Source organism: Cherax quadricarinatus, chromosome 51 (genome assembly GCF_038502225.1).
Source record: "Cherax quadricarinatus isolate ZL_2023a chromosome 51, ASM3850222v1, whole genome shotgun sequence".
Lineage (NCBI taxonomy): Eukaryota > Metazoa > Arthropoda > Malacostraca > Decapoda > Parastacidae > Cherax > Cherax quadricarinatus.
The window spans coordinates 4,889,126-4,911,392 of NC_091342.1; the positions used below are offsets into that span (position 1 = coordinate 4,889,126).

Below are 22,267 nucleotides of genomic sequence, written 5' to 3' on the forward strand. Positions count from 1 at the left end.
ACGGACCAGACGGCCGCATTCGGGACGAATGATGTAAATAGTTTTTTTCAACATAGGTCAGGGTCAAATTTTTATGCTGACAAGCATCGTAAGTCGGTTTTATCGCAGGTCGAGGCCATCGTAAGTCGAGGGTCCACTGTATTGCTATTGGCATGCATCAGTTAATTTTTATGCTAAAAGTATTGGTATTGATGCTGGTGGTTACTGGCTAATTTTGATAGTATTAATATTGGCAAAAATTTTGGTACTTGAACCCTTTGACTATCTGTCATGTGGATCTACATCATGAGCTCACTCAGATAAGTTGTGAGTGGTAAATTTTGGCCTAGATATGAAAGAATGGATCTGTGCAGTGTATACAGTATAAAAAAAAATCCTGCCTCATGCAGTGCATAATGGAAAGAGCAAAACTCTGACCTTGTTTGGCTTAAAATTAAAACTTTAAGGGGAGGGTTTTCTAAGATAGTTATTATGGTTTTACTAGCTGTTCCTTGGTATCATTTGATAGAATGAAAGACATTTCTACTGAAATAAAGATGATTTTAGTTGACTCCAGACTGGAAGTAACTTGAAAATCAGTCTTAAAGTAGTGGAAACATTCAGTTTTTGCCACGATTCCTGAGGATGGGTAAGGCCTTTCCTACACCCTCTGGTCTGTTTTATGGGTTTTTACTTGGTCTGATTCAATTAGTATTAATACACAACAGAAAGACATGGATTCAATCCTGGGTCCAGTAGAGACATTTGGCATCTTTCCTTATACCTGTTGTTACTGCTCACCTAGCAGTAAATATGAACCTAGGTGATAACAGATTGTTGTGCATCACAGCCTGGGATTTGGGGGTGGGGTGGGATAGTATATCTTAAATAGGGCTTGGCTTTGAAATGAGATGTGGTAGGATAACAGCTCTTAGCCTGCACACTGAACAGTGTAAAAGAAATAATGAAACAGACAGCAAGGGAACTGCTGCAAATCAAACAAAATGTAAAGCAACAGAGTTGACTGACAAATAAAATGGAAAAAATTAAACCAAATGTCACTAATTACAGAAGAATGTGCATCTGGTAGAAATCTTACATTCAGATATAGTATTTTGAGGTCTATCATTTTACAGATATACTGTACATCAGTAAGGTATATCCATGGCTGAGCTTGTGATAGATATTTCTAACTGAGAAACTGAAGAAAGGGTGAAGAGTTCTTATCATATTAGTCTAAGAAAATACGTTGCGTCAATATATTTTTTTGCAATTTATAACGAGGGTTCAGAGCCCACAAGATACTAAGATGGATGATTTGGTTACAATTCTTGTTCCCCTCGGAGATGAATAGCTATGGTGATACCAGAGTACCAAGTGCTGATTACTATGTAAAATACAATTACTGATAATGGAGAGTAAGGAAGCTGGAGGTCAGAAGTGACTGGTGGCTCACTACACTCAGTAAAACCTGTGATTTTTTCAAAAGTTAGTCAGTAGTAGAGTGCTGGAGTGGAACCAGAGTAGAAAAACCTAATAATTAGTGATGAGAACTTTTCAATTAATATTTAAAACCCTTATGTCATCTAGTGGATTAATCTGTTCCCACTTCTTACATCTTCTACCCTATAGATACAGAAATAAATAAAATCCAAACTCAACAATTTCAACCTAAATTCTATCAGGAGCATACCAGAAGAGAATAGTACTGCCAAGGCTGTCAGCAAAAAATAGGAAGCTACTCATAGTAAGATTAACTTAGAACATGGTAAACGTGGAAATCCTAATTCTTTATTCTATAAACCATTGATCATATACAAAGATGCGAAGCTGAAATCTATTCACCTTCTTTTGCTTTGGAATCGCTGATGTCGGCCTTGGAATATAGGTAGAGGATTGTCGGGTGGTTTAGGAGGAAGGTATTTTGGGCTTGGAGGTCTCGAAGACTTCAAATCTTGATTTTTCTCATCATTTCTATCAGAGCCATCCTTTGACGGATTATTTACAGTATTGTGAGTTTCCAATACGCTATTACTAACATCTTCATTTCCACTGAAACTATCTTTCACAGGCTCCTCCTTTATTGTTGCTACACCAACACTGTCTCTATATTCTCCTTGAGGTAATCTACTGGTGATAGCAGATAAATTGTGAGAGGGGGAAATGTTCTGAAGTGACTCATGAAGCGGAGGCTCCACTGTCTCGCGCTTAACTGTAGACTTTCCCAAGTGCTTCCGGACAGCTGGATGAAGCATTGCCTTATGTTTTTTCCCAACCTCTCCAGTCTTAAAAGATAAAGATAAAGGAATTAAATACATAAAAATAAAAGTTTTGTTTAAATACCATATTTAAAAACCAGCAGGCTTGCATGAGTGTGTTCGATAGGAGTGAATGGAGACGAATGGTATTTGGGACCTGACGATCTGTTGGAGTGTGAGCAGGGTAATATTTAGTGAAGGGATTCAGGGAAACCGGTTATTTTTATATAGCCGGACTTGAGTCCTGGAAATGGGAAGTACAATGCCTGCACTTTAAAGGAGGGGTTTGGGATATTAGCAGTTTGGAAGGATATGTTGTGTATCTTTATATGTATATGCTTCTAAACTGTTGTGTTCTGAGCACCTCTGCAAAAACAGTGATTATGTGTGAGTGAGGTGAAAGTGTTGAATGATGATGAAAGTATTTTCTTTTTGGGGATTTTTTCTTTCTTTTTGGGTCACCCTGCCTCGGTGGGAGACGGCTGACTTGTTGAAAAAAAAAAATTTAAAAACCACACTGAAGGAAACAATACAAATATAGCTTATGTCTTAAAAAAAAAATTAGTAGTTAGGCAAGTGGATGAAAATTTACCACTGGCACTAATGATTTTGGTACCCAATGTTTCATATTTTAGTTGTGAGAATAAAGGCATTTTCTTTTCTTGGGTCACCCTGCCTCGGTGGGTGACGGCCAGTGTTAAAAAAAAAAAAAAAATAAAAGAGGGAGTCAGTGAGAACCATGACCCAAATGGTACTGATATCTACTTATTTTTTATTATCACACTGGCCGATTCCCACCAAGGCAGGGTGGCCCGAAAAAGAAAAACTCTCACCATCATTCACTCCATCACTGTCTTGCCAGACGGGTGCTTTACACTACAGTTTTTAAACTGCAACATTAACACCCCTCCTTCAGAGTGCAGGCACTGTACTTCCCATCTCCAGGACTCAAGTCCGGCCTGCCGGTTTCACTGAACCCCTTCATAAATGTTACTTTGCTCACACTCCAACAGCACGTCAAGTATTAAAAACCATTTGTCTCCATTAACTCCTATTAAACACGCTCACGCATGCCTGCTGGAAGTCCAAGCCCCTCGCACACAAAACCTCCTTTACCCCCTCCCTCCAACCTTTCCTAGGCCGACCCCTACCCTGCCTTCCTTCCACTACAGACTGATACACTCTTGAAGTCACTCTGTTTCGCTCCATTCTCTCTACATGTCCGAACCACCTCAACAACTCTTCCTCAGCCCTCTGGACAACAGTTTTGGTAATCCCGCACCTCCTCCTAACTTCCAAACTACGAATTCTCTGCATTATATTCACACCACGCATTGCCCTCAGACATGACATCTCCACTGCCTCCAGCCTTCTCCTCGCTGCAACATTCATCACCCATGCTTCACACCCATATAAGAGCATTGGTAAAACTATACTCTCATACATTCCCCTCTTTGCCTCCAAGGACAAAGTTCTTTGTCTCCACAGACTCCTAAGTGCACCGCTCACCCTTTACCCCTCATCAATTCTATGATTCACCTCATCTTTCATAGACCCATCCGCTGACACGTCCACTCCCAAATATCTGAATACATTCACCTCCTCTATACTCTCTCCCTCCAATCTGATATCCAATCTTTCATCACCTAATCTTTTTATCCTCATAACCTTACTCTTTCCTGTATTCACTTTTAATTTTCTTCTTTCGCACACCCTACCAAATTCATCCACCAATCTCTGCAACTTCTCTTCAGAATCTCCCAAGAGCACAGTGTCATCAGCAAAGAGCAACTGTGACAACTCCCACTTTATGTGTGATTCTTTATCTTTTAACTCCACGCCTTTTGCCAAGACCCTCGCATTTACTTCTCTTACAACCCCATCTATAAATATATTAAATAACCATGGTGACATCACACATCCTTGTCTAAGGCCTACTTTTACTGGGAAATAATTTCCCTCTTTCCTACATACTCTAACTTGAGCCTCACTATCCTCGTAAAAGCTCTTCGCTGCTTTCAGTAACCTACCTCCTACACCATACACCTGCAACATCTGCCACATTGCCTCCCTATCCACCCTGTCATACGCCTTTTCCAAATCCATAAATGCCACAAAGACCTCTTTAGCCTTATCTAAATACTGTTCACATATATGTTTCACTGTAAACACCTGGTCCACATACCCCTTACCTTTCCTAAAGCCTCCTTGTTCATCTGCTATCCTATTCTCCGTCTTACTCTTAATTCTTTCAATAATAACTCTACCATACACTTTACCAGGTATACTCAACAGACTTATCCCCCTATAATTTTTGCACTCTCTTTTGTCCCCTTTGCTGTTATACAAAGGAACTATGCACGCTCTCTGCCAATCCCTAGGTACCTTACCCTCTTCCATACATTTATTAAATATCTACTTAGCACCCACAAAATAGCCATAGATTTACAGCACAATAATGATGAACAGAATCTGAAAAAATTATACACGCAATTGCTCAATTTCTTGCAATTTGATGTTGGCTCATGACCCTAGATTTGGATATCACTGTTTTAAGGTTGAGTCAATACAAAACTGTTTTCATGTAGAGTACTGTACATTCAGTAGCAAAAACAGTTACAGTGATGTATACAGAATTTATAAAAATATAGCAAACCAAATTCAGATAAAAGGTACCCACCTTGTTAACAGCATAATAGTTGAGAGAGACACAGTAGCGGAGGGTATGAAGGCACTGCTGCAACCGTAAAATTCGATTATCAATCTCCTCCATCTCTGCCTGCTTCTCATTCAAGGCAAAACTAAATTCCTTATCTACCACCTTTATAACACGTTCACTTAATTCATCCTGAGCTGGAGGAAAAAAAATTCTACTAATTAACGAAGTAAAAGAATAGAAATTTAGAAAGAGGTGCTGAAAAAGCAAAGCTTTAATGCTCATTTTCTCTTGAAAAAACAATTTAATTTCTCACCTGGTCTGAATAATTTGTTTTACTTGTAGAACAATTGAGGAGTTTGGTAATTCAGTGCTTTAAACATCTACAGTTTCTGAAATCATTGATCTGATACTGTAGTGTCATTATCAACTTGCTATTACAATGACCTATTCGCTGTCATATTATACAGAAATCATCACAGAGCAAGAAAAACTATTCAAAATATTGTATAGTGTTTATATTCCACAAACCATATCTTTAATTTATTCTAAGTCACAGCAAATTTAGTCAAAAGAGAAATTATCTCCATTTTTGCTGAAAGAGGTGAGGTAGGCCAAATAATTCTTTGGTTCTGTATAAGCCAGGGGTCTCCAAACTGCAGCCTGCAGGTTACATATGGCCCGCCACAAGATTCTATATAGTCCACAGCAACTTGAATTATTTATAAATAGTAAAACTAATAAACCCTCATTTTCAGTCACTTAAAGTTAAAGACCTTGTTGCTGATAACAATTTATATGTCAAAATTTGTTCAAAATTTTTAGTTCTAATCTTTTCATTTTTTCAAATATACACTTCAGTTATGGAAGGAAAAAGGAAAAGAACAGTGCAGAGTAAGTGCTGCCTGTTTAATGAAGAATGGGGCATAAAGTACTTCTTTGTACAAACAGGTGATAAAGCCTCAAGTCGTATGCCACGAAACTGTTGTGGTTTTGAAGGAGTATGATGTACATCGGCACTATGAGACCAAACATAAACCAAGTTATTCCCAATTGACAGGAACACAGCATTCCGAAAAATTTTAATCAATGCAATGCAGGTTGCTTTTCCAACAAGGTTTTTTTTATGCTGAAGAGAGCTGAAAATGAAGCTTTAATCAGGGCCAGTTACAAAGTAGCTTATACGTTAGCTAAAAGAGGAAAGCCATTCACCGACAAGACCTGATCAAAGAGTGTATGATGGAAATAGTTGGAGAATTATGCCCAGAAAAAGCAAATCTGTTCAAAATCCTCAGTCTTGTGCATAATACTGTTGCTTGTAAAATTAAGGATACAGGAAGCAATATATTTCATCAAATTGCACACAAAACACAAAATTTTCAGATTTATTCTCTCGCACTTGATGACTCAAATGATGTGAGCGACACATCACAACTCCTAGTACATCCGTGGTGTCGACAATGAATTTAATGCCACATAAGAATTAGCATCAGTGCATAGCATGCACAACACAGGAACTGTAGAAGACATCTTCAGAGAATTGCAAAAAGCTATAGTATCAGAATATAACCTGGAGTGGAATAAACTACAATGTATGACAACTGATGAAGAAAAGAGCATGTCTGGGGTGAAGAAAAGTTTGGTTGGATAAATTACAAAAGCTTGTGAGGATGGTGGATTTTCATAACCCAAGTTTCTGCACTGCATTATCAATCAGTATATATTATGCAGAAAATACATGGATATGTCTTGAATTCTGAGACCTGTTGTTGAACAGTGAATTTCATTTGTTTTAACAGGCTTATTCATTGCCAGTTTTGTGATTTGATGAAAGAAACCAATTCTGAGTTTGTTGACTTGACTTATTATACAGTGGTTCAGTGGCTTAGTTGTGGAAAGGTTCTATCATGGTTCTTTCAGCTCAGAAAGGAAACCGAGTCCTTTCTCACAGAGAAGAATCAACCCGAACCACTTTTGTCGGACACTGACTGGCTCTGGAAATGGGCATTTTTTGCAGATGTAACAAGCTGAAGGAATCAATTGAGTCTGAGGTTGCAAGGCGAAACAAATTTGATTTGTGATCTATTCATGCATGTCAAGACATTCAAGGAAAAACTGATGCTATTTGAAGGGCAGGTGAAAGTTTCTAACTTGGTTCTTTTTTTATGCTTTGAAAAATTTCACGAAGAAAGTGAAGCAGAATTTCCTTCTTTATTTGCAACAGAAATCATTAATGACTTACAAAAACAAATTCAGAAAACAAAAACAAATTCTGATCTGATGGAAAAACAGATGAAATAAAGCTGTTTCAAAATCCATTTGACTGCAATGTTGAAACACTCTCGAATCAGTTTCAAATGGAAATTATTGATCTCCAGTCAGATAACATGCTGAAAGAAAAGTATAAAGAAGGAAATCTAATCCCATTTTATAAATCTTTACAGCCTGAACAGTTTCCAAATTCGAAGCGATTTGATTGTGGATTCGTACCAGTTTTTGGAGTAACATACCACTGTGAACAAACATTTTCAAAAATGAATTAAGTAAAGTCCAAATATTGCACATATTTATCTGATGAGCACTGAAGTCCATTCTAATAACTGGCTCCTCAAGCTTGAAACCTAAGTTCAGCAATATTTTGAAATTAAAAAATCCATTCCATTATTTCCATTAATCTTGTGCCAGCTTTTCTCATCTTCAGTTCAGTAACTAATTATACTGTCAGAGAATTGGCTTATGTTTGACATTTTTACTCATTATATATCATTTCTCAGTGTAAGCACGATACTGTTTCTTCATAAGTGTCATATTTCTCTTTTGTTTTGAATCACATGCTGATTACAGAAAGGATCCAATTAAAACTTATTCATTCATTTAAATTTAATTCATTCATTTATATTTATTTATAAGACTAATTTTTTTTTTGGCCCGCAAAAATGTGTAAAATATATGATGTGACTGTCATCGTGAAAAGTTTGGAGACCCCTGATATAAGAAAACATCATTTATATTTTGGGTTGACTCCAATAATGTCCACTTTTAAATGGTCATGGTTAAATGTTTATAGTAACACAACGGATGCTAATATACTATATGACATATGTTATACAATACTCAATGAATACATTCAGAATGATGTGCAATAAATTAGGCTTTGTGGAAAAAGGTAGGATTTACAAATAACTGAGACGAGTGACACATTTAAAAAAATTATGTGCACAGAAGCATGGAATATCACATTATTTTAACTTTAGAGGCACCTTTCAATTGGGCTACTTAAATTGCCGCTACCCTGTAACCATAAACTGAAGATATGAAAAAGAAAAAAAAGAAGTGGAAATTGTAAGCTTTCTTAATGCCAAAATTATTTCACAGGTTGTATGAAGTTAAACAGCATGCAGCAATGATACAGTGATTGCTTAGATACCAAAAGAATGACAAAGTGCTACTTCCTGCATTACTAGTTTTGTCCCTGAATCATTTTTCTTACTGGACTATACATCAGCAAAAAAGCTCATCATTCCAATAAATTTTTAAGTGCTGCATCCTCTACTCTCTCAAGTATGTCTTCAACTGTGAATGTTGCAATACAATGGATAAGTTATTGGTGTTGGGCAAAGCATAGAATCCTTGAGTGCTTAAGAATGTACATCACTTTCATGTACTTTACATGGCTCTGAATAATGCCTATATAGACGAAGATATTTTTTAAAGATTAATTTAACCATAACTTTATACAGTCATTGAAAAATTTCAATAGTACTGTAATGCCTGAGGCCAATAAAACTAACCTACTTCTAGACAACTGCAGGGATCCACCTCATCCAACTGAATTGCGCAATTTTATTAATGATTATTGCATTTGAAGTTTGAAACTTCACGCAAGCAACCATGATTAGAGAGTTAAGAAACACAAAAAACTAAGTGTCATTACTGTACATATTTTTTTTTTTAAGAAACCTGGCCAATCATTACAAAGTGTGTGGCAAAACTTTGGCCTGCTATAAAGTTTGTTTACAGTGATAATGATGATGACAAGTTTACTGGGTTTCAAGATGTACCATCAGTGAACTCTCAACTTATGCAGTGTGTTCCAAGTACAGTACATAACTCAGGTACTTCCATGACCAATGATGGATGACAGAGGGATGGTAACATTGTGACGCAGAAGTTTCAAGTGCATATGTCAAAGACACTTGAGCAAATCACTGATATGGTTTTTAAACCCTGAGCCTAATATTTTCTCATGGGATTCTGAGGATGTGGATATTTTATCATGATCCAAGGCAGACATGTACTGTATCTCAAAAATTTTGCAAAATTCACAAAGAGAAGCTTATCTTATTATTGCATTGTTATTAAATGCTATTCAGGCATATTTTAATAGCATAAGAAATGCAAATGGCAAACAAGCCACCATGCAAGGTATTTTACAGTCTCCAGATGGTGTCAGAGGTAATGCAGTGGCTTTTTTTCAAAGCCACTGCCTCATTCCAAGCTTTGTAAAACATGACACAGAAGATGTTTCCATTGACAGAACACTCCAGCCACTCTCAAGCATGGTGGACAAATCAATCAACAGCACACCTAGTCATATACCACAGTCATAATTATGCATCATCTTTCTACACCAATAAGGTCCAATAAGGAATATAGCATGATTTTTCAAAGTACTCAGTACTGCATACACATGATGTTTTAAGCAAGATTTTGATTTTACTTTGTCATGTTTTGGGCTCCGACTCCAACTTTCCGAAAAATCCAGACTTTTGACGAGTCAGGTCATAATCATTTCTGAAAATTGGAGCACTATTTAATTTTCTTTAATAATTTTACTTTACTATTACTTTAGTACATATATAAGTTCTAATATCAACAAATAAAAAATATGCAGATTCCAGTAAATACAGTGGACCCCCGCATAACGATGGCATCGCATAGCGATTTTTCCGCATAACGATTACTTTTATCGCAAAATTTTTGCCCCGCATACCGATTAAAAACCCGCATACCGATTTTCGTCCGAGACGCGTCCAATGTGCCCTCACATGTGCCGGCCGTCCCATTGTTTACCAGCCAGCCTCCGCGGTAACATCCAAGCATACACTCGGAATATTTCGTATTATTACAGTGTTTTCGGTGGTGTTTCTGGAAAATAAGTGACCATGGGCCCCAAGAAAGCTTCTAGTGCCAACCCTGTGGTAAAAAGGGTGAGAATTAGTATGGAAATTAAGAAAGATTTTGAAGGGTTTGGGGCTAACCCTGAGAAGCCTATGCCAGTTGTGGAATCCATTGTGCCTACTTCAAAGATTAAGGAAATGTGTGCAGAGTGGTTTGAACTGCAAACCTTTATAGATGAAAATCACCCTGACACAGCTGTTGCAAGCCGTGCTTGTGACTATTTCAATGACAATGTTATGGCCCATTTTAGGAAAGTCTTGAAGAAACGGGAGGTACAGAGCTCTATGGACAGATTTGTTGTGCGACAGAGGTCCAGTGACTCTGAAGCTGGTCCTAGTGGCATTAAAAGAAGAAGGGAAGTAACCCCAGAAAAGGACTTGCTACCTCAAGTCCTAATGGAAGGGGATTCCCCTTCTAAACAGTAAGAAGATAATGCTCTCCCCTCCTCCCATCCCATCAATCATCACCAGATCTTCAATAAAAGTAAGTGTCATGTAATTGTGCATGCCTTTTTCAGTTTGTGTGTATTAAAATTAACATTTCATGTGGTAAAAAAAAATTTTTTTCATACTTTTGGGCGTCTTGCACGGATTAATTTTATTTCCATTATTTCTTATGGGGAAAATTAATTCGCATAACGATTATTTCGCATAACGATGAGCCCTCTTGCACGGATTAAAATCGTTAACCGGGGGTCCACTGTATTATAGGACTAGTGACAACTTTATTACTCTATTAACTTTTAGACAGTCACATTTGTAAAAACCCTCGAGTCTAGCTTCCAGTTGCAAAAGGACGTTCAGATTGGAGGACCCTATTACATCTATTAAAAATGAGATGGGGATGACAGTCTTTTATTCAAGTTTATATTCTCAAATATACATATTAAGCATTACCATAGAGTTCCAACAAGTAACAAGAAAAGACAAATCTAACTTGATGCACCAGCATATCTTACCTCTCTTGTGCATCTCCCTCATTCGCTTGGCATCTGGTGGACGGGTGTAATCTGGATCCTCAGTGCTTAACATTCTCTTAGAACCAGGAACCTGAGAGCTGTCTCCATTCTCTTCTTCCTCCATCTTCTTGACATTATTGTCAGCACTGATGTTACAATAACTGTGGCCCTGTTAAAATAATCTTTAGCCATTACTATATTTGTCAAATATTCATCTAAATCCATTTACTCAAACTATTTTGTACACAGACAGTATAATACAGCAATACAAACACTTCACAGTAGTAGGAACAAGATAAAAAATATATACATTTACACAGAAAAATCTGAGAGTACTGGGTTCATTATTGAAGACTTTAGGTTTCAGTTACCTTCCTGTTTATTGCTGTTCCTGTTAATTTTATACGTACTGTACAATATTTCACATAATTTTAATTTTCATGAAGACTGATGTGTATAAAGAAAACAAAAGTTTCTTTCACAGGACAACTAACTATTAATGATAAATTAACGAGAAAAATATCCACTTGTGGACTTAAATGCTAAACAGCAATGCTTGCAAACTTATCACTTCCATATTTGTAGCGCTCTTAAGATCTTTTCTACCATGTTCACATGCGTTTTATAGATACCGAACAATTTTATTAATATCTCTCCATCCATATATTTGAAATTTTTTACAATTCATCAGTGTAGCAAACAAGTTTCTTAAATTTTTTATATGATTTTTCAGAGAAAGTCTTTCACAATAACTCCTAGATCACTCCCTCTATCTGAAGCATTTATTTAATATTTTATAATACAACCTATATTTTTGATGGGGCCTGTTTCTGCTATCTCCCATCTCCTTCACACTGCAATTTTCTACATTAAATGCCATCATCCAACTTTTGCTTCATTTGTTCAGTATATTGAGATTGTCATGTAAGTTTTCATTAATTTTGATTACTTATTTTGCACAAGATTTTTGTAACATCCGCAAACTTTCATATACAGTAGTTTTTTATTCCTTTTGGCAAATTATTTAAATACAGCCTCTCCTCACTTAGTGACGTACTCATTTACTGACGCCTCGGATTTACGACGGGCTCTCTCACCAGTATGCATACCTAAATAATGTATATTAATACTGATTTCTATTCTATTTATTTCAATATACAGTACACTATTGTATAAACATTTAAAAATACACCAGAAATGTTATAAATGATGCAAAGGTGACATTAAAACTATCAAAGATGGGTGACACAAACCCACTATGTACCATTATAGTAGCGACGAATTCGTTTAGCAACGTGGTTTTAGGAATGGAACTCCGTCGTTAAGTGAAGAGAGGTTGTACCGCAAATTAAAGATATTATTGAAGCAAGCAGTCATCCTTTTGGCACCACAGTGATAGTATATTCTGTACCACTGGTTGTGGTACGACATTTTTCATCTTGCTACTTTGTGTGCTGTATTTCCTATCAAACAAAAAATCTCTCATTATTGTACAGTGGACCCCTGGTTAACGATATTTTTTCACTCCAGAAGTATGTTCAGGTGCCAGTACTGACCGAATTTGTTCCCATAAGGAATATTGTGAAGTAGATTAGTCCATTTCAGACCCCCAAACATACACGTACAAACGCACTTACATAATTACACTTACATAATTGGTCGCATTCGGAGGTAATCGTTATGCGGGGGTCCACTGTATTTGTTTTCCATTTATTCCTCCTGAGTTTTGTACAGATACGCAACATTAGAAAACTTTAACCCTTAAACTTTCCAAACGTAGATCTACATTCACTCACGTAGCACTCCGAACGTAGATCTACATTCGATTTTACATGCTTTATTTAAAAAACGCAGATCTATGTTCAGAGCACTACGAGAGTGAACGTAGACTTACGTTTGGACAGTTTAAGGGTTAATTAGGTTAAGTTTCACTCCCCCGGAGCTTTATCAATACAATCATTGGATTAATGACCCTCCAGGTTGGTGAGAGGTACCCTAATAAGTTTCTGAATGTTGCATGGGCCTGTGGCTCAGTAGGCAACAATCTTGCCTCACACACTGAGTGTCTGTAGTTCAATCCCCAGCATGGATGAAAACACTGGGCATGTTTTCCAACACATGCTGCTCCAGTTCACCTAGCAGTAAGTAGGTATCTGGGTGTTAGCTGACTGGTGTGGGTCGCATCCTGGGGGATAAGATTAAAGGACTCCAATGGAAATAAGACAGTCCTTGATGACACACTGACTATCTTGGGTTTTCCTAGGTGGCTAACCCTCTGGGTTAAAAAATCCGAACAAATCTTATCTTATTAAATAGTCTATTATATACTTTTATTCACTAACCCAGAATAACCCAAGAAAGGAAGTGCGTCATTGAGGACTGTCTGTCTTACTTCCACTGGCGTCCTCAATCTCCTCCTCCAGGATGCGACCCACGCCAGTCGACTAACATCCAAGTACCTACTTGCTTGTTAGGTGAACAGAACAACAGGTTTAAGGAAACATGCCCAGTGTTTCCACCCTTGCCAGGGATTGAACCATGGACACTTAGCATGTGAAGCGATAGCATTACCTACCAGGCCACGGGTAACATTAAATGAAATACACTACAATACATTTATACTATCAAAAACCACATATAGTATTGTGTGTTATTACAAATCAAATTATTTTGAGTATATATGGCAAATAAATGACTAGGTTATGGTAGCACATAACAATGGGTAACTGATTAGATTGTTAGCAGAAATTGATAATGGATTACGTTATATTTGTGAATAAGAATTTATAATTGATTAAATTATACTAGTGAACAGGAATTGATAATTAATTAGGCTGTGCTAGTGAATAGGAACTGACAATTGATTAAATTAGGTTAGTTAATAGGTACTGATAATTGATTAGGTTAGTGAATATGAATGAGTAACTGATTAGGCTAAGTTACTGAATATCAGTGGATAATTGACTAAGTAACGGTAGTGAATATCAATAGATAATTGTTAGGTAAGGTTAGTGAATATCAATGGATAATTGAATTATGGTTATAACTTAACTGAATAGGTCAAATAAGTTCATGTCATTAACTATACTATATACATCTGGAAGTCGTTTTTTCCCATTATAATGGTCAAAATAACTTTCAGACATTATGAACTGACAGCAGACATTCTGGGAATATTACTAAAGACATATGTGCATTTAATCTAATGATTCTTCCATTATTTGACGTTTTTCTGAATAGACCTAATGGGAGTAGGCCAAATGCCCATAATGGAATAGACCCACAATGGGCTTATCATAAATCAATGCCCCAAGGATATAAATCATTCCATTACCTGCAGTCATTAATTACACATCACTCACGTAATTATTGCAAATTAAAATTAATGTTATTAATTTCCAATGGTAAACAAACTTTTATTACGTTAAAATTAATTATATTAATTATAAATAAGTATAAAACAATACTTACTACTATAATAAGGGTGAAAAATGCAGATTCCCAACCTTACAGTTAAGTATATTGAGATAATGCCATTTAAAAAAACAGAAAAATATATTTACCGCTAGATAATGTGAGGCCAACCCAAACATCTTGCCTGAACCCCCCACACCAACCCTCTCAAAAATAGATTTCTACGCCTCAAGTGAAGCCCTGAGGGAAGCCTCACCGGGGTGGCTGGAAGCCCTGACACTTGTGCTCCAGTGGTGATCATAATTGGCAGTGGCAGAAGTGTAATGGAAGTAAATTAATGGGAAATAAGAGGAGCGTGGAGGCGGGCGAGGGCCGGCCCACACATGGCAACACAGGCTCCACTCAACACAATAATATTTATGTATTCTCTTATTTTTTAAGAAAATGAAATATTCGGTACACTGGTATATATAAGAGGCAATTGTAATAGTATTTCTAGTTCTGTCTTTTACTAACATCCTGTTTCATTTCACATTTACATACTGTCAATCAATGACTGTAATGTGTGTGTATATATATATATATATATATATATATATATATATATATATATATATATATATATATATATATATATATATATATATATATATATATATATATATATATATATATATATATATATATATATGTATGTATATATATATATATATATATATATATATATATATATATATATATATATATATATATATATATATATATATATATATATATATACATATATATATATATATATATATATATATATATATATATATATATATATATATATATATATATATGTGTGTGTGTGTGTGTGTGTGTGTGTGTGTGTGTGTGTGTAGATCAAGTGTTTACATTGAAGCATATATGTGAACAGTATTTAGATAAAGGTAGGGAAGTTTTTATTGCATTTATGGATTTAGAAAAGGCATATGATAGAGTGGATAGAGGAGCAATGTGGCAGATGTTGCAAGTATATGGAATAGGTGGTAAGTTACTAAATGCTGTAAAGAGCTTTTATGAGGATAGTGAGGCTCAGGTTAGGGTGTGTAGAAGAGAGGGAGAATACTTCCCGGTAAAAGTAGGTCTTAGACAGGGATGTGTAATGTCACCATGGTTGTTTAATATATTTATAGATGGGGTTGTAAAAGAAGTAAATGCTAGGGTGTTCGGGAGAGGGGTGGGATTAAATTATGGGGAATCAAATTCAAAATGGGAATTGACACAGTTACTTTTTGCAGATGATACTGTGCTTATGGGAGATTCTAAAGAAAAATTGCAAAGGTTAGTGGATGAGTTTGAGAATGTGTGTAAAGGTAGAAAGTTGAAATTGAACATAGAAAAGAGTAAGGTGATGAGGGTATCAAATGATTTAGATAAAGAAAAATTGGATATCAAATTGGGGAGGAGGAGTATGGAAGAAGTGAATGTTTTCAGATACTTGGGAGTTGACGTGTCGGCGGATGGATTTATGAAGGATGAGGTTAATCATAGAATTGATGAGGGAAAAAAGGTGAGTGGTGCGTTGAGGTATATGTGGAGTCAAAAAACGTTATCTATGGAGGCAAAGAAGGGAATGTATGAAAGTATAGTTGTACCAACACTCTTATATCGATGTGAAGCTTGGGTGGTAAATGCAGCAGCGAGGAGATGGTTGGAGGCAGTGGAGATGTCCTGTTTAAGGGCAATGTGTGGTGTAAATATTATGCAGAAAATTCGAAGTGTGGAAATTAGGAGAAGGTGTGGAGTTAATAAAAGCATTAGTCAGAGGGCAGAAGAGGGGTTGTTGAGGTGGTTTGGTCATTTAGAGAGAATGGATCAAAGTAGAATGACATGGAAAGCATATAAATCTATAGGGGAAGGAAAGAGGGGTAGGGGTCGTCCTCGAAAGGGTTGGAAAGAGGGGGTAAAGGAGGTTTTGTGGGCGAGGGGCTTGGACTTCCAGCAAGCGTGCATGAGCGTGTTAGATAGGAGTGAATGGAGACGAATGATACTTGGGACCTGACGATCTGTTGGAGTGTGAGCAGGGTAATATTTAGTGAAGGGATTCAGGGAAACCGGTTATTTTCATATAGTCGGACTTGAGTCCTGGAAATGGGAAGTACAATGCCTGCACTTTAAAGGAGGGGTTTGGGATATTGGCAGTTTGGAGGGATATGTTGTGTATCTTTATATGTATATGCTTCTAAACTGTTGTATTCTGAGCACCTCTGCAAAAGCAGTGATAATGTGCGAGTGTGGTGAAAGTGTTGAATGATGATGAAAGTATTTTCTTTTTGGGGATTTTCTTTCTTTTTTGGGTCACCCTGCCTCGGTGGGAGACGACCGACTTGTTGAAAATATATATATATATATATATATATATATATATATATATATATATATATATATATATATATATATATATATATATATATATATATATATATATATATATATACACACGAAGGTGTGTATCTCTATATATATATAATTGTGTATATACACCCAAAATTGTATATCTCTCTCTATATATACAGTACACCTAGAGCTGTGTATCTCAATGAATATACACGAAGAAGTGTGTCTCTTAGTATATGTATATATTCCACAAGGTGTGTACGATAAGAGACAACTCTGTAAGTGTCAGGGGCCCAAGACTGTTCAACTGCCTCCCAGCATGCATAAAGGGGATTACTAATAGACCCCTGACTGTCTTCAAGAAGGCACTGGACAGGCACCTAAAGTCAGTACTTGACCAGCAGGCCTGTGGTTCCTACGTCGGGTTGCGTGTGGCCAACAGTAACAGCCTGGATGATCAGGCCCTGATCCACCATGAGGCCTGGTCACAGACCGGGCCGAGGGGCCGTTGACCCCCGAAACCCTCTTCAGGTATACCCTTCTGTGTATATTACACCACCCATAAATATAAATAAATAAATAAATATATATATATATATATATATATATATATATATATATATATATATATATATATATATATATATATGTATATATATATATATATATATATATATATATATATATATGCAAAACAACCACTCTGAAAGAATAGAGAAATTCCAAGCGCTTTCGTGACTACTCACATTATCAAGGAACTATAGTTCCTTGATAATGTGAGTAGTCACGAAAGCGCTTGGAATTTCTCTATTCTTTCAGAGTGGTTGTTTTGCATATTCTGAAATCACCTGTTTACTGTGATCTTATTGCATATATATATATATATATATATATATATATATATATATATATATATATATATATATATATATATATATATATATATATATATATATATATATATAGAGAGAGAGAGCGAGAGAGAGAGAGAGAGAGAGAGTGAGAGAGAAGCGCTAAACCCGTAGGGATTATACAGCACAGAAGCTAAGAATAGACCCCTGCAACCACAAATAGGTGAGTACACACACACACACACACACACACACACACACACTGCGCGGAATAGACGAGGTGGACAAAGACGGGATGTTCCAGAGATGGGACACAAGAGGTCACAATTGGAAGTTGAAGACTCAGATGAATTAAAGGGATATTAGGAAGTATTTCTTCAGTCATAGAGTAGTCAGGCCATGGAATAGCCTAGAAAGTGATGTAGTGGAGGCAGGAACCATACATAGTTTTAAGGCGAGGTATGATAGAGCTCATGGGGCAGGGAGAGAGAGGACCTAGTAGCATTCAGCGAAGAGGCGGGGCCAGGAGCTGTGAATCGACCCCTGCAACCACAAATAGGTGAGTACACACACACACACACACACACACACAGGTCCGGTGGCCTGGTGGCTAAAGCTCTCGCTTCACACACGGAGGGCCCGGGTTCGATTCCCGGCGGGTGGAAACATTTCGACACGTTTCCTTACACCTGTTGTCCTGTTCACCTAGCAGTAAATAGGTACCTGGGTGTTAGTCGACTGGTGTGGGTCGCATCCTGGGGACAAGATTAAGGACCCCAATGGAAATAAGTTAGACAGTCCTCGATGACGCACTGACTTTCTTGGGTTATCCTGGGTGGCTAACCCTCTGGGGTTAAAAATCTGAACGAACTCTTATCTTATCTTATCTTATAAGGTGGACAGAGACAGAATGTTCCAGAGATGGGATACAGAAACAAGAGGTCACAATTGGAAGTTGAAGACTCAGATGAGTCGAAGGGATGTTAACAATATTTCTTCAGTCATAGAGTTGTCAGGACGTGGCATAGTCTGGCAAGTGATGTAGTGGAGGCAGGAACCATACATAGTTTGAAGACGAGGCATGATAAAGCTCATGGAGTAGGGAGAGAGAAGACCCAGTAGCAGTCAGTGAAGAAGCGGGGCCAGGAGCTGAGTCTCGACCCCTGCAACCACAAATAAGTGAGTACACATATTCAGGTATCTTGCAGTGTGTATATATCTATATATCTATGTGTATATACACTATTTTTATCAGGGAAAAGTACTAAATCAGTAGGGCCGTACAGCACCTGGGAGAAAGGGAGGCAATCAGTTTCGATCCAAGGGAGGATAGATCCAATTCCTTGAATCAAGAGCTCCTCACCTGCGTCAAGGCACCTTCCTCCCTTGAGGGGTCGGTGTTATACACCATTAGTGTCTTTCAGTGTATATACACCCGAAAGTGCATATCTCAGTGTATATACACCCAGAAGTCTCACATAATGTATATGCCCAGAGATGCGGATCTCACTATTTATACACCCAAAGATGCGTATCTCAATATTTATACACCCAGAGGCATCTCTCTCAATGTATATACCCCAGAGGTGTCTCTCAGTGTATATATACCCATAAGAGTATCTGTGGAAAATTTTATAGGGTGCTTACCTGTATGTACCTCAACATTATATACATACAAGTAATCTCATTTGGAGACAACCATATTGTTTACCGTAGTCACCCCGTGTAGACATGTGAGAAAACTTAACCACCTCTGGTCACTACAGGTGGCCCCTCGACCCTCACAATCTTGTCCACATCTATCCGAGACCAGTATAAATTGGGTAGCACCCTCAAACACGGCGCTATTAATTAATTGTGGACTGTATAGATTATATTAGTTTAACTGAATGAAGGGGAGTGGGGGTAGGATACACATGGATACATCCATCAAGGAAAAACATTTGTACATAATCCCACCACTTACCAGATATTCCCTGGTGGTCACTTGATGTGGTTGGATCACTCATAACCTATCCAATTAAAACATACCTAACTGGCCAGTATCAGTCTGTTATAACTAGAAGGGTTACTTAACTGTGGGTGATTGATACTCCTTATTTCCTCCATTCACCATCTCATTTCGATGTCCTGCTACACCGACACGGTTCTTATTCCAGCAGGACGAGGTACCCGTCGGTTTGTCCCGGTTTAGAAGTCGTGCTTCCATAAAGCTTCACTATCCTCGGTACGAGAATCACACATTCACTCGGAGCAGGGCGATCTATTTCACATCCCGCATTCTCTTAACTCAATGTTATTATCACTGATTACATTACCATTCACAAGACGATTTAACGTCTCATAATTATTATACACATTAGAGGTCACTCCATTAAGATCTGAGGCCGATGAGCGAGGATTAACACACGGGTATTTCCCCTGGACACACACCATGGCCGTGCACCAGTCACACCCGGTCAAACCATTATTCACTAATTTTACCACCTTTATACGGTGGTCCCGTAAATCACGTTCCCTCACTCTTCACCAGGAACAGTTACGACACTTCCTATTATGAAATGAGGCCTATATTAATCCTTAGGCCGCCGTGAATGCCAATTTCCTAGTTCCATGCTTTCCCAGCCTCCTCACCACATTCAAAACACTCCCGCCTCCCTCATTTGTATATATGTGTGTGTGTGTGTGTGTGTGTGTGTGTGTGTGTGTGTGTGTGTGTGTGTGTGTGTGTGTGTGTGTGTGTGTGACTCAACAATCAATATTTGCACCAATAACTCATTACAGTTGTGACCGGGTGTGGAAGTGTGAATTGCTCATTACACTATAATTTGTTCATGATTGTAGCCATGTATAAACGTAAGTAACCATTCTTACAGTATTCATTACCTTTGTAACTTGTGACTTCATTACCTTGTACCTAGTTCAGCCATCCAAACTTTGGGGCCCAGTCCCTGGATCCATTACGTACCTCTGTAATCTGTAAATACCTTTGTAACTTGTCATGATTGTGACTAGACCTACCTGGAGTTCATTACCTTTGTAATTTGTGAGTTCATTACCTTTGTAAATTGTGAATTCATTACCTCTGTAACTTGCTCAGCTATCAAAACTTTGGAGTCCAGTCCCTGGACCAATTATGTACCTCTGTAATCTTTTGACTACCGCCCACAGGATGGGTATGGGGTGCATAATAAACATATTAAACTAACTAACTAACTCCCTCATGGCCCGAGTCGACCTATACCCCCGCACATCCGCGCATGCGCAAAGGGAACTCTTGGTTCTACCCTATTGTCAAATACATTTTTGACTCATATCGACACATTAAACACCTATTAGGCGCTATAGCTTCGGAAAATCAAAAATTTTCCACAGTATCTCTCAGTGTATATACACCCAGAAGTGTGTACCTCAGTCACTTATATGTGGTTCAAGGAGTCGAGTCTTAGCTCCTGGCCCCATCTCTCAACTTGCAGCTTGCCAGATTCACTTTCTCCTAACCTGTGGGCCCTGTCGCACCTGTTCTTAAAATTATGTATGGAGTCTGACTCCACCACTTCTTCATTGAGGTCATTCCACTTCCCGATCACCCTGACACTAAAGAAATAGTAAAATTTCACCCAGAGACGGTGCAATTTAGGCATGCATGCAGAAAGCCCAGTACTGTACTTCCTGACATCCCTGTGACTCATCTGTCTTTAGCTTCCAGCTATGTCCCCGAGTACATTTTCTGCCTCTATAACAGGCTGTCCGTCTGCCCTATTAATTCCTCTGAATATTTTGCATGGTGTTATATCTTCCTTCGTCCTTCTGTCCTTCAGTGTCATTAAATTAAATTCTTTTAGCCTTTTTCATAACTCATACTCCTTAGCTCTTGAAATAGTCACGTTGCATGTTTCTGGCTTTCTCCAGTTTCTTAACATGTTGCCTCATTTGGGGGTTCCATACTGGTGCTGCATACTCCAAGATGAGCCTGACGTATGTTGTATAAAGCATCCTAAATGATTCTATGTTGAGATTCCTGATTGCATCTATGCCTGTGTCATCATTTGTGGTTGTCTCAGACTCCCTTAGTGCTTTACAGAAATTTGATACACCTCACCCCTTAGTCCTCCGTATCCAACTTTGGCTACGCCGCATCTTTACCAAGCATAAAGATATTGTTTTTTGTTGGGTCCCTGGTCATGTTGACGTACAGGGCAATGAACAGGCAGACACTGCTGCGCGGTCAGCAGTACATGACCTACCAGTTTCATATAGAGGTATTCCATTTACGGACTATTTTGCTGCAATATCTTCCCACCCGTTGGCAACACCGTTGGTCTACTATGCTCGGCAACAAACTTCAATCTATTAAACCAAGTATAGGTTACTGGCCGTCTTCTTACCACCAGTGTCGAGGTTGGGAGACTACTCTCTCCCGTCTTCGCATTGGCCATACTTGTCTTACTCATGGATATCTCATGGAGAGGGGCCCTGCTCCTCTCTGTGAGAATTGCCAAGCTCCATTATCAGTCAGCCACATTCTGTTGGACTGCCCACTTTACCAATGAGCACGCAGAATTTACCTCCGTCGTCGTCTTCG

The 22,267-nt window shown here is 37.8% G+C and overlaps 1 protein-coding gene across 4 annotated transcripts in view; it reads right to left on the reverse strand.

Annotated features, from left to right (window-relative positions):
* LOC128694568 (YEATS domain-containing protein 2) overlaps positions 1 to 14,864 on the reverse strand; it is a 50,460-nt gene extending 35,596 nt beyond the window's left edge. For 2 of the 4 annotated variants that reach the window (XM_070095693.1, XM_070095695.1), the window contains exons 1-4: positions 14,703 to 14,864; positions 11,033 to 11,201; positions 4,918 to 5,090; positions 1,825 to 2,264 (exon numbers count right to left, since the gene is read on the reverse strand). In XM_070095693.1, coding sequence (XP_069951794.1) covers positions 1,825 to 2,264; positions 4,918 to 5,090; positions 11,033 to 11,201; positions 14,703 to 14,747 — 827 coding nt within the window. In that variant the 5' untranslated portion in view covers positions 14,748 to 14,864. Of the gene's footprint in view, positions 1 to 1,824; positions 2,265 to 4,917; positions 5,091 to 11,032; positions 11,202 to 14,595 lie in introns of those variants that run through there. The other 2 variants (XM_070095694.1, XM_070095696.1) reach the window with 2 other exon arrangements.
* Positions 14,865 to 22,267: the final 7,403 nt, after the last annotated feature.